Source organism: Arvicanthis niloticus, chromosome 14, assembly GCF_011762505.2.
Source record: "Arvicanthis niloticus isolate mArvNil1 chromosome 14, mArvNil1.pat.X, whole genome shotgun sequence".
Classification (NCBI taxonomy): Eukaryota; Metazoa; Chordata; class Mammalia; order Rodentia; family Muridae; genus Arvicanthis; species Arvicanthis niloticus.
In genome coordinates this window covers 62,067,435-62,080,521 of record NC_047671.1, presented here as the reverse complement: position 1 = coordinate 62,080,521, position 13,087 = coordinate 62,067,435, and the positions used below count along the sequence as shown (strand labels likewise).

At 45.9% G+C, this 13,087-nt stretch overlaps 1 protein-coding gene across 8 annotated transcripts in view; it reads left to right on the top strand.

The window, feature by feature from the left end:
• Mocos (molybdenum cofactor sulfurase) overlaps window positions 1-10,845 on the top strand; it is a 45,756-nt gene extending 34,911 nt beyond the window's left edge. For 2 of the 8 annotated variants that reach the window (XR_013103810.1, XR_013103813.1), the window contains 4 exons: window positions 1,812-1,917; window positions 5,056-5,194; window positions 7,720-9,435; window positions 10,656-10,729. Coding sequence is in view for 4 of the 8 variants with exons in the window: in XM_076912887.1 (XP_076769002.1) it covers window positions 1,812-1,917; window positions 5,056-5,194; window positions 7,720-7,921; window positions 9,331-9,419 (536 nt within the window). In the remaining 4 variants the exon portion in view is untranslated. Of the gene's footprint in view, window positions 1-1,811; window positions 1,918-5,055; window positions 5,195-7,719; window positions 9,436-10,655 lie in introns of those variants that run through there. The other 6 variants (XR_013103811.1, XR_013103812.1, XM_076912887.1 and 3 more) reach the window with 6 other exon arrangements.
• The last annotated feature ends 2,242 nt before the right edge of the window (window positions 10,846-13,087 follow it).

The window sequence follows — 13,087 nt, the reverse complement described above, 5'->3', positions numbered from 1 at the left end:
GAAGTTTGCTTAGACCATCTGCCATCTGGGTTAGGAAATTTCTCTTGGATTAAGCATGACTTTAGCAATGTCTAGTCCAATCAAAAACAATGAATCTATAATTTAGCTTGAAAAGTAACTACTGAACACAAAGGGCGAGTCTTGGAACTCTAGCTGGGCTTTCCCACGTTTGAGAGGCTGTCATTTGCAGACAGACCTGGTAGTACTCAGTACCACCCACTTCTGGGAAATCTTATGAATGAATGACGAGCAGGGGAAAGGGGTCTTGGTTAGCACGCTGTCACTCAGACTTCTTCTGAGGTCTGTGACCAGATCACAGGGACCTAACATGAATTGCCTTTCATGTCTGTCACTTGACAGCTTAATTGGGTCCTGCAGTTTCCTAGCCAGTGAAGGACTGGCTGTTACCTGACCTGTGGGAGGATCTTTTGCCCTAGCTGTGGAGACTTTTATTTTCTGATTCCTGGCTCCAGGGTTTGAATGGGACTTTTGTTTGCTATGCTGGAGGTGGTCAGCCCCCAGGGCAGTGAGCACTGGGAGCCCTGTGGCCTTTCCTCTGTGACAGGGAAGAACGCCTTTTGTAGAGGATGCCATGGTGCCTCCCTTCTTCGGCTGACCAAAGAGGACAGATAGAGTGGGATCACATACTCTGGAGACCACTGTCTCTGCTTGAAGATGCTCCACAGGTTCTGACCCAGCCAACTCTTTATTACCAGCTTAGATAAAAATAGAAGAACCTCACAGATTTTTTTCAACAGTTTTTTTTTTTTTCTTTTAATAGCTTTGAATCTTCTGTTTGCTTCTGCACAAGTACCATTTGTAAACCCACTGGCTGCTGGAGCATCATCTTCTGTTTATTGCCAAAGTCTGCCTGTCTGCCTGCCTGCCTGCCTGCTTGTCTGTGTGTCTGTGTGTCTGTGTGCCTGTGTGTCTGTGTGTCTGTGTGTCTGTGTGTCTGTGTGTCTGTGTGTCTGTGTGTCTGTGTGCCTGTGTGCCTGTGTGTCTGTGTGTCTGTGTGCCTGTGTGCCTGTGTGTCTGTGTGTCTGTGTGTCTGTCTGTGTGTCTGTCTGCCTCATTCTCTGTGGTTAGATCTAAAAGGTCTTTGTGGGGCTGTAGAGATGATTCAGTGGTGAGAGGCACTGGCTGCTCTTCCAGAGGACCCAAGTTCAATTTCCAGCACGTGCATCATGGCTCACAACTTTCAGTCACTCTAGTCTCAAGTGATCTAATTCTTCTGGCCTCCACGGACATGCAGGCAAATACCCATATGAATTCATTCAAATACACATGCACAGATGCACACACATGCACATGTATGTATACATGAAAATAACTGATGGAAGTCCTATGTAAGTAAGCCTGCTCACATCATAAGCCTCTCAGTCTTGTCCAGGGCAGGCAGGGCTTGCTCTAGCCCTGCACTTTTGCTTCCAAACATTGTCTCTGAGGCCAAGAGTGGTGGCATACAACCATAGCCTGGGGAAGTAGAGGCAGGAGGATTAGGAACCTGAGGCCAGCCTGACTGTGTAATAAGGCCTTGCTACAGAAACAACATTTGTCAGAATAAATTCACATCATTGTTTTATTATTTTCTTCTCTGGATTATTTGATGCAGAATGTGCTAGGACCTCGTTTTTCCTCTTCTTTCTGTCTTTGGAGAGGTTTGAGCCCTGCTTAGAATATTCTTGCTTTCCCCAGTGTTGACATTTTCCCTTGTGGAAGGCATCTGGCTTTAGAAACCGCAGGGCTTGAGGCTGAGACATGCCAGCATTTGCTGGAAAGCAACCCTTCTATCCGTGTCTCCTTTTCAGGTCAGCCTCCCGGTGCAGCTGCTGCCCTGTCCCTGGTGAACAAGGCTCAGTACCTGCTGGTGAACACATCAAGTGTCCTGGAGCTTCAGCAGCAGCTAAAGGCCAGGTTAGACCCTTTCCCTGAGGCCAGGAGACAAGTATAACTATTTGCCCCTGAGGGGCCTGGTACATACCGGGAAGGAAAGATCTGGAAGTGGGTGATTCCAGACCCAGCAGTGAACCTTTTGGGCCAAATTCTTGTTTTCCTTCCTTCCTTCCTTCCTTCCTTCCTTCCTTCCTTCCTTCCTTCCTTCCTCCCTCCCTCCCTCCCTCCCTCCCTTCCTTCCTTGTGTGTGTGTGTACATGCGTGCATATAGGTATGAAGGCATATATGCATTCACGGGTGGCCGTGGAGGCTACAGATCAGTCTTAGGCTTCTTTCTCAACCACTTTCCACCTTGGTTTTTGAGACGGTGTCTCTCACTGAACCTAGAGCTCACAGATCAGGCTAGACCTGCTGATTATCAAGCCCCAGGGATCTTCCTGACTTCTGCAGCACTAGGATTACAAGTGGGTGTCACCAAGCAAGGCTTTGTATGTGAGTGCTGGGGACTGATGCTGTTCCTCACGTGTGTGCAGTATTTTACCATCTGAGCCAATTCCTTGGTCCTGTTAATTATTCCCAGGGCTCTCATTTACTGCCTGTGTCAATCACCCAACTGTTGCTGTAGCGAATGTTTGGGGCAATCAACTTGTAAAGAGAATGCACGTCTTCTGAGGCATCAGTCATGACTGGTGGCCCTATTGCTTTGGGCCCATGTGGCACATCCCAGCAGGAATACATGGTGAGAGAATGGGGGAAGAGCTGGGGACACCCACAGTTCCCTTTGAAGACATGTCTCCAGTGACCCGAACATCTCTCAGTGGTGCTATCTCTTAACGTTTTTACCATTTCTAGTGGTAAATGATGGGGATCCAGCCTCCACCATGGGCCTGCGAAGATATTTAAGGTCAATACTATAGTGTGCTCCCTAGTCTCTCTTGGGACTCTCATGAAACCCGGAGAACACCCCTCCCTCTGGTTTTAATTATTCTATTTCTACACCTTGTTTAATTTGTCACCAGCTCGACCTAATTTCATTGCCCACCCTCCTCTTGTCTCCTGCCTCTTAGGATTCCTGCCCTACTTCACACAAGGAGTGCTTATAAAAACGTTTTGAGTGTGATTACAGGCAGGGTTTGTTTATCCGCTACATCTTCAGACACAGCCAGTGTCTGTGGGTGCTCACTCCCCCCTACCACTCTCTTGAGGGTACAGAGGCTGTTAGAATACCATCCCAACTCTAGGAAGTTCTGACCACACCAACTCCTCATTTTTTTTCCTTAGAGGAAACTCAAATCTGGTAACTGGGGAGTTAATTAGGGAAAGTCATCCAGCTGTCCCATCAGGTCATGGTGGCCACAGGTTCCTCATTCCTCATTCTCAGGCCATGAAGGTAGGTACACATTCCTGGGACACTTTTTGTTTTCATGTGCCATGTAGACTTCTACATGCATGTTCACACCTTGAGCAGCAGCACACACGCTAAAAGGAGGCCATGAGACTCTTCTTGACTTTCCCTCAAGATTGGCTGTTGTGGTTTCTAGTCCTCTGAGAGAACACACTCTAGGGTTCCCTGGACATGGACCAATTTGCCTTCCTCAGGTGCAGAATTGTGACACAGCTTTGAGGTTTCTGGTGTTCTGAATTTTCTCAGCATCAAGGGATCTTTTCTCCAGCATGCAGAACAAGGGATAATGAATCTGACATTTTCTGGGTCTGTAATGTGGAAGGTTAGAGAAGACAGGCTTGCTGTAACCCTGGTTCCTACCAGCAGGGGATGTTTCCCACCAGCTGGTTTAGAGCAAGGCCAGCCAGCTCCAGTGATGTCATAGGTAAGAGATTTTGAGCCAGGGCTTGGTGTTCTTTTCTTAGTGTTTTAGATGTAGATTGATGGGCTCCCCCATTTGCACGGTAACACAATAGTTTTTAGACAAGAAGCTTTTCTTTTTACAAAGCACAAAGGAGCTTGTAACAGCTTTGAGAGTTAATTCAGAATTAAAGGACTGAAAACTGCAGTCTCCTCAGGATGCAGAGGTGCATATAGCTTGCAGTGAAGCTGGACTTGGGTCTCCCAGTCCCTGGCTCCTATGTGACCACTGTCATTTAGAAGGGATGCCATAACCCTTAAGCCCTCTACACCAACCCACAGAATTTCAGCTCTGTCCCCAGAACATATTCGAGCATGGTTAGTGAATGTGTCCTGTCCCTTCCCAGCACATACCAACTTAGAAATTCTAGAATTTGTTCAAACTATGCAAAGTGCAAAAAGCCCCAAGCCCATGGGCACAGTGAAGTTTTACAAGTGTGTGCATCTAAGTGACCCCAGATCAAGTAGGGATCACACCCCACTTATACCTCATCCGAGCCAAGCGGGCTGAAGTTACACGTATTTAGATTTCTTTCACTGTAAGTAGTTTCACTAATTCTTTGATTTAACAGTGTGTGCTCCTGTATTGTGTGTGTGTATGGGGGGGTGTGGCGCTTTAAGAGCTGTTTGCAGTGTATTCCTCTGAACCGATTGGGGTGTATGGAAACGCAGAAGGTCATTTTGTAGAAGTAAATAAAACTTTCAAAAAGAGCTATATAATCTGGGCCTAGTGATGCATGGCTATAGCCATAGCACTTGGGATTCTGAGGCAGGAGGATTGTGTATTTGAGGCCAACCCAGGTAATAGAGAGATCCTGTCTCATTAAACAACCGAAGAATCTTATCTTCTATGGTTTCTATTTTATTTATATTTTATGTTGTGGCCTGCATGAGAGAGTGCAGTCTCTGTGCAAAGCAAGTCTTTATAGTTCAGCCTGATGACAGCTCTTATCCTGTTTGTGTCCTGTCCCATGTTCTAGAACTGGTATTTTCTGCATCCTTGTTCTCTTTATTCTGATCATCTGGCTTCTTCATCTAAGACTTATCCACCCTTTGCCTCCTGTATGTGTCTCCTTGGAGGTGGGACCATATCCTACGGAGAGCCATGGCTATATCTAAGAGATGGGTGTGTCTTGCTATTACAGTCATGAGAGAAGTTTGTTCTGAGCATCCAGGCCTCAGGCGAGAGGAGAATTGACATAGTCAGGCATGGAGTGCCAAGTGTGTAGAATTGTTGCATCAGTGTGGTCATGTGTCTCCTCCCTCCACTCATCCTTCTTGGCCCTTCTAAACAGTGATGGACATGGAAAGGAGGAGTCATTCTCAGTAAAAGATCTCATCTCCCGCTTCCGTGCCAATATCATTACCAAGGGAGCCAGGGCTTTCGAAGAAGAGAAATGGGATGAGATTTCAATTGGCTCCTTGCATTTCCAGGTAAGTTTTAGGAGGTTGTTAGCTTTCCTCAAAGGCTGCCAGTGACTGTTGTTCTCGACTCCAGAACTAGATGGTGGTAGGTGCTCCTCTCTCTACTTACTGTATCCTATAGATCACATTTGGGCTTAAGTCTGTTTTCTGTGAATGCTTGTGTGTGTGTGTGGGGGCACATCCTCCTTAATGATGCTGGGGCTTCCAGTGTTGAGGAGCTTGTAGGAGCAGACACAGGAGCCTAGTGAACGCCTACGGCCTGTGACCATTGCTACTGACATGCCTCCCTCTTTCTCATCTTCTTTCTCCTTGTATTGTCTTTCTTCTCCCTCTTCCCTCATCTGCTTTCTCCTCTCCTTCCTTCTCCTTCTTCCTCCCTCCTCTCTCATCCTTCTTTCTCTGTTTCCTCCTCCACTCTCTCTTCTCCCTCATCCTCACTCTTCTTCCCTCCCCTTTCTCCTCCCTTTCTGGCTTCTGCCCTTAATGGTGTCTATGGAAGATTATATAGTTAGAGACAGGTCCATTGCATCTGTTCAAAGTCCCCAGGCCTTAGTCTTAAATAGGAAGTGGAAGGGAAGCTCCAATAAATCTCTATTCCGTAAATGACTGACAAACTCATGAGCTTGGCGATCTCTCTGCCTCTAAGTCTGGCCTTCCTTCATCCAGGGACAAGCCAGTCTCTTGCCTGAGGCCTTTGCCCTGTTGTCCCTTCTACTCACCATGCTCAGAGGTCACCTCCTTAGAAACTGCCCAATAATATGATTCTACTTGGCATACTGCCTGCATTATCCCCCCAGACCACACAGGGTGTGGACCATGTTTCTTTTTTCCCAGAATGCCTCTGGGATCCAGAGCATCCTGGCTGAGTTGGAGGAGGTAGACAGGAAAGATAAGGACAAGCTGGAGGCTGTAGGAATGGCTCACTGCTGGACAATGTGTTCAGTTCTTTAGTGAGTATGAATCCTGATCCTGGTAATTGCAGGGGTGGGTGTAACCTGGCTGTCTTGTTACTTGTGTCCAGGCTCTGTGCTTAAATGAAACACCAGTCTAGCATCCCGAAAAGCAGTAACAATGATCTAAATTGCTATCAAAGGGTCTCAGACCTGGGGTGGGGAATACCACAAAGGGCCTGATGAGCTTTCTTATCCTTGAACTCTATAAGATTGTATCAGGGCAGCTACTGTCTTGAGAATCATTTTCTTTCCTCTCCTGTAAGCCTGGTTCTGGCAGCATCTCTCCTGTCGGATTCCTGTCAGCTGACCTCCTCTTCCATTCTTAGTTTGCATCTCTGAATCTTGCTGTTTAAAAAGCATCTCTTCTAACACAATCTGCAGGCCACCAAGGTAGGCACTAAATCTACCTTGTGAGATATTTGGAGAGATAGAGGGAGGGCCTGAGGGAGGAAAGAGGAAAAAGGAAAGAGGAAAGAGGGAGGACCAGAGGGAGGAGGGATGCAAGAGGGAGGGAAAACTAAACTATGCCAGGAGCACTGTCAGAAACCCATCTGACAGCAGCAACCAAGGACCTTTCTGTGAGACATCTCAGAATGTTTTGTTTTCTTTAGGCAACATTTCTAATGTGTGGAAACAAATTAAAGTTAAGTTATCAGTGCTCTTTGGGCCAGTAGCAGTCCATTATGTCAGAGAAGATAGGACAGAAGGAGTGAGGCAGCTAGCCACACTGAGTCTACAATCAGGAAGTGGAGAGTGGCGGAGGCTGCTCAGTTGCCTTTCTCCTTTTTACTAGTCTGCACCTCCAGCCCATGGAATAGCAGTGATTGCATTTAGGGTAGGCCATCCCACACTCACTAGTCCAATGTAGAACCTCCTTCATAGATGTCGGTCCAGAGGCCAGCCTCCTAGGTGAGCCTGGATCGTGTCAAGTTACTGGCTATTTACTACAGGAGAGACCATGACTGCTGAGTTTTTCCTTTGAATTCTTCCTGTGTCTGCATGTGACTTATTTTTAACAAGAATTTATGACACTAAATAATTTTTTTAAAAAAGATATGAAAAAAGGCTTAAAGCTGGACTTGGCAGCACTCACCTTTAATCCCAACTCTTGGGAGGCAGAGGCTGTGAGTTCAAAGCCAGCCTGGTCTACTTACTGAGTTTCAGGGCTACATAGAAAAATCCTGTCCACCCCTTCCCCTGGAAAAAAAAATAGGAGCATGCCTTTAATTCCAGCACTAGCCCTTAGGAGGCAAAGACAGGCAGATCTCTGGGTTCTAGGTAAACCTGGTCTACAGAGTGAGTTCCAGGACAGTCAGAGCTGCACAGAGAAACCCTGTCTGGGGAAAAAAAGGGCAGAGAGAGAGAGAGAGAGAGAGAGAGAGAGAGAGAGAGAGAGAGAGAAAAACAGAGACAGAGACAGAGACAGAGAGACAGACAGAGGCCTTAAAAAGGAAATATGTATATGTGTGTGAAAGAAAGGAAGAAAGAAAGGAAGAAGGAGGGTGCTTAAAAAGGAAATATGTATACATGTGTGTCTGTGTATAAAAGAATATCTGAAAAATGTCTCTCCTGCCATCTGAGGAACTATTTTCTAAGGATCTTTTCAACAAAATGACCAAATTTTGGTCCAAAGTGTTTGTCTGTGAAGAGAAGCTGGCCAGGGCATGGGTCTGGAGGCTGCTGTTCCCTGGCATCCCTCTGTGCCCCCAAGAGACACTTTCCCAGGAGAGACTAAGAGGCTTCTGCATACTGGCTCTTGTTCTCAGGATCTTCATTCTCACAAGTGAGTCCTTCTGCTCGAGTGTGGGGGTGTGCTGGGTCTGGGCTTGGCATCTCTCAAATAGTGTCGGGACACCTGAACATATCCAACTGGATAAGGAAGTTCATCTTAGCTGATCTTTCCACACTCTCTGCCACTCACAGGGCCTAGACATGACTTCCTACTGGATGAATCCCCATCAGCCAGAGCAGCCACTATAGCCCAAGCCAAGGCTCAGCTACATTAGTGAGTACTTAAAATTTCTAGGAAAAATACCCACAAATAAGAGGCACACGTGGCCATGGGAAAACCTGGTAGCTGACATGGTGGTCTCAGATGCTCAGGAGGTTGAGGCAGGAGGATAACTTGAGTTCATTCAGTCAAAGCCAGCCTGGGCAACACTTTTGCATCTTACGTGTGTGTGTGTGTAGCAAAAGAACAATCTTATTACTGCTGAGATGTTATATTTCTGTTAATATTTATGTCTTTTCTCTTGTTATAAAAGTGGTAAGAACACATGGCCAATGACTACTGAAGTTCTCTCATACCATATAGCTTATGCCAAATAGCTGAACGTTTATGTATTGCTGTGCGGGGTATGCAGGTATGTGTATCTGTAGACACATATAAAATACACGTGTCATTTGCTTTCTGCTTCAATCACAAAACACAAGTATTTTCCCACACTTGGCTTAAAGTATATTTCCTTATATTTTATTTAAAGGCCTTTGTGAATATATTTTAAAAACACAGTCTTATGTACCTCAGGCCAGCCTCAGACTTGCCACGTAACTGAAGATGAACTTGATTTCTGATCCTTCTGCCTTTAACTTCTGAGTGCTGGTATTAAAGGCATGTATCACCATGCCTGTTTTATGTAGTGTTGGGATGGAACTCAGGACTTCATGAATTTCTGGCAAGCACTTAGCTCTCTGACCTTCATCCCCAGCTCCCTGTAGGTAAATCTGAATCCTTGAGGTAAGTACTACACAGATGTGTTGTTCTCAATACCACGTGATCTCTCAGATACAAGTTTTCCATAGTCTCAGCAATACGAGGACAAATCCCTGCTCATGAATTGATGTTAATACTTCTAGTTCCTTTTAGGATAAATTTCTATGTGTTTAATTGGTGCTCAAAGCTCACAGTGCCCTGTGCCTGGCTCGGTGGTGGCTTCTGTTTGTTTTTGAAGTTCTGAGTGCTTTCTTTCCTCAGATTCCTCCCGTCTCTAGGCGCCATCAAGATGGTCTCCCACGCCTTTCTTTTTCTCCACAGCCCTCATGCAGTAGCCTTATAGCCAGCAATCCCACTAGAGCCATTCCCAGAAAGCGCTGCAAAGAGTGGCCACTTCTGTGGTTAGGGATTGGCCACATGCCTGTGATTCCACCATGCTAAGCATGATGGCCTCATCACATGTCCCCTCTCCCTGCCAGGTTCTGGGGCCTTGTCACAGGTGCCAGGTAATTTGTATCAACCAGCAAACTGGACAGCGGAACCAGGATGTTTTCCAGAAGCTTTCTGAGAGTCGAGAGAGAAAGGTGGGTATGTGTAGGTGTGTGTGCCCAACATGGCACCTCGTTTTCATCTTTGCATGCCATTGCACATGACCATACTGTTACGAGTGTCGAGTTCCAGCAGTGAAGGGGCCGTCACACTTCCCAAAGCCAATGCTCTCACTGAGGTCCAAGCTCGCCTGTGGTTCCCTGTTATTTTTCTTGCCATCTGATGTTTCATCCAGTGTTGGCTGTTGTCTATTGTAAGCATTTGCAGATCTTATTCAAGATAGAAGGAATACAAAAATAATAGTTGAGCGTGTGCCTCAGCGGTAGAGTGCTTTGCTTACCTAGCATGTACCGAGGTCTGGTTTCTATCTCCTACTGCCTCAAGAAAAAAATTAATTCTACTAGCCGGATCTCCATTTTTTTTCACTACAGAGATCTTATAAGAAGGTAAGTTAGCTCTGTTAGATGTAAGTTATCATCTGGATAGATGATCTGACTGGAGGGCTCAGTAAAGCTCACGACACTAAGCCCAGTGGTTCGTCTCCTCAGGGGGTTAAAAATGACTCTGTGTTGTTGTAGATTCTCGATTATAAAAGCAGAGCATTTACTATATATTCATTATATATTATATATAAATGAGTTATTAGAAGCATTTGTTTTTAGCTTCGAATTTTCTGTTAGGACTTTGTGAAGAATTCTAGTCAGGCTGCATTGGAGTATTCTTGAAGCAGGGCATGATGGTAACACCTAGATCCTCCAAAGAGCTCAAGGACATCCATGGTTACATAGAGAATGTGAGGTTACCTTGGATTACAATGAAGCCCCATCTCGAATAAATAATAAGTAAACAGGCTGGGGAGATGACGCAGTCTGCAAAGTTCATGCCTTGCAAGCTCAAGGGCCTTGGTTTGGCCCTTAGAGCTCTCTCTCTCTCACACACACACAAAGAACTGGACACTGTGACACATACTTGTACTCTCAAAGATGGGAAGGCAAAGGAGGGCAGATCCCTGGAGCTCTCCAGATGCCTGTCCTACCTGGGGAGCAGCAGATCATGAGAGACCCTGTCTCAAGGTGCGTGGCATCTGAGGAATTGCATCCAGGGTCTCCTCTGGCTTCTGTCTGCATGTGTGTGCACCTATACACACACAAACACAAGCCTCTGCCTTCTGAATGCGAGGATCAAAGGCATGTTACAAATGGTTTTAACTTTTAAAATAATGTGGCTTGTCTTCTGACTGTTGCTTCCGTCACAGGTGAACTTCGGTGTGTACCTGATGCATTCATCCTTGGATTTATCATCTCCGTGTTTCCTGTCAGTGGGATCTGAGGTGCTCCCCGTACTGAAAGACTGTGGAGTGTCCTGATTCACCCTCTTCCCAGAAACACCCAAGTGTTATCTCCTAACATTTCTTCTCCCAAGAGCATTAAAGTTTTTCTTTACAACACTGTCTACCATTATTGAGACCTGCAACTTGATTCGGTAGAACTTTCTTAGGATGAATGCTGCTCTTCGGTATTGGAGTCGAGCCCACTCTTACAACGTGGCCTCTGACCCCTTCGCTCACTTGCACTGACACAGCTCAGCCAAGTGCCGCTGTGCACACACCAAAAAGGCTCCCTCACATCTCCAAAGAGTGATCAGTTGTAGTCAAATTAAATGTTCTATGAGACTCTGCAGATTATTATTTATTTAGTTTTTTTTTTTTTTAGTTTATTGAGTGCATTGCAACATTGCATAAGATCAGCTGGCTGGCAGGAACCAGCGTGCACTGTCTTCCTAGTTTTCAATCTATGTATTTCTAGTGGCAAAGGCTGAGTCATGATCTCATGTCATTCAGATTGGTTTGGTCTTTTGTCTTCACCAGGAGCTGGAATGGGCCACCATATCCAGATTGTCTTATGTATTTTGAAGGTGTGAGTTTGCGTGTGTGTGTTCATATTTAAGATTTCTAAGTCTTATTTTTTTCTTTTGTTTTTAGACAGGGTTTCACTGTGTATCCCAGGCTGGCCTAGAACTCACCAGGTAGATCAGGCTAGTCTTGAACTCATGGAGGTCTGCCTGCCTCTGCTTCCCAAGTGCTAGGATTATAGGCATGCACCATACCTGGCTTATCTGTCTTTTTGATGGACTGTGTCTTTTTGTGATATATAGTATCATTTTGTAACTAGTATTTTTCCAGCTGTCTAATATGTCATGTTGACGTAGCCATTTCTAAGAATTATGAGCCTCCTCTCGTAAATAAATATAAATATTGAAATTCTTGAGAAAGTATTAAATTTAGTCTAGCAATTTCTAAAAAGACTATACATGGTGGCTATGTTGGCTTCATTTCAGGTGCCCTGTGGTGTTTTACTTTTGTAAGACGAAGTGAGTTTATACATTACACAGACCTGTCCCACTGGAGAGGACGCCTTTGCACTTCCGGGTGTGCGCTTTCTTCTCCACATTGTCACACTTGCTTGTGTTTGTGAATGAGTAACATGAGCAAGCACTCTGCCACACACCTCACACACCCACCTTTCATTCTCTCAGACTCCCCGTGGAGCAGGCATTGGTAACCGGAGAGGTGAGATGACCCCATGAAGATGGGAGAAGCAGTACCTTGCAGAGCTCAGACCAGAGCCCAGTCTGTCTGTCTTCTCTCTTCACTGGTGTGTAAACTGCTGAGTCATGAGTGTAGGCAACACTCTAAGCACCTTAGGTGGATTAAATCATGTGATCTTCTTGAAAAGGATTATGAGGAATTTACTATCCTCATCTCTGTTTATAGATAAGAAAACTCAGGCCAGGATAAGTCGATTGATTTAGATTCTAGAACTGAGCTCTAAGGGGCTAGATAGAATCTGAAGGGGCTGGAATAAAAGGGGGCCGGGATCTGAGGGAGCTGAGCTGAGGGGTTTGGCATCTAAGGCACTGGAGATCTAAGGGAAGTTAAGATCTGAGGGGGCTGAATTCTGAGGGAGCCTGAAATCTAAGGGGTCTGGAATCTAAGGGGGCTGAGACTGTGGGGAAGATATGAAGGGGGGGGGGTGGATTCTGAGGGGGTTGGATTCTGAAGAGGCTGAGAGCTAGAGTTTGTGCTCTGATCATGTGACTCAGGGAAAGCCACAGTTGCCTAATAGCAAGTGGTTCTGTTCAGATGCACATGAACATAAGCTCCTGTGAGATTTCTTCCCAGCAGCACCTCCCACTGTGTAACTGGACAAGGTGAGTGAGCTGGTGGTTCATGTCAGCCAATCACAACAGGATGGTGCTTTGCATAGCAGTCCAGGGACAGGCCATGTCTACTCGAGGTGAGATTAGCTTGGGGAAGAAAAGGGAAGTCCCACAGAGATGGCAGGACAGTGCCATTGTTGGACTCTAAGATTCAAAACCAGGCGATGCGCTCCCCCAGAGACACTCACAGATGGGATTCACTGCAATAACATGAGGTTTATTGATGATAAGATGTTAGCCAGTATGCTGAGGTTCCCCTATGCACGCAGATAAGAGAAACCCCGAGCCAAAGCTGGGGGCAGCTTTTATACAGAGCTCACGAGGGCAACCACAAAGGCTGACCTTCCCAGGTCCAGTCTATAGATGACTCAGATTCACACATTACTTTTATGACAATGAGTGTCTTCCTTTTGCCCAGTTTTATTACATTAAGGGCTCAGTTTCCTGATCACCTCCCATCCTGGGCCC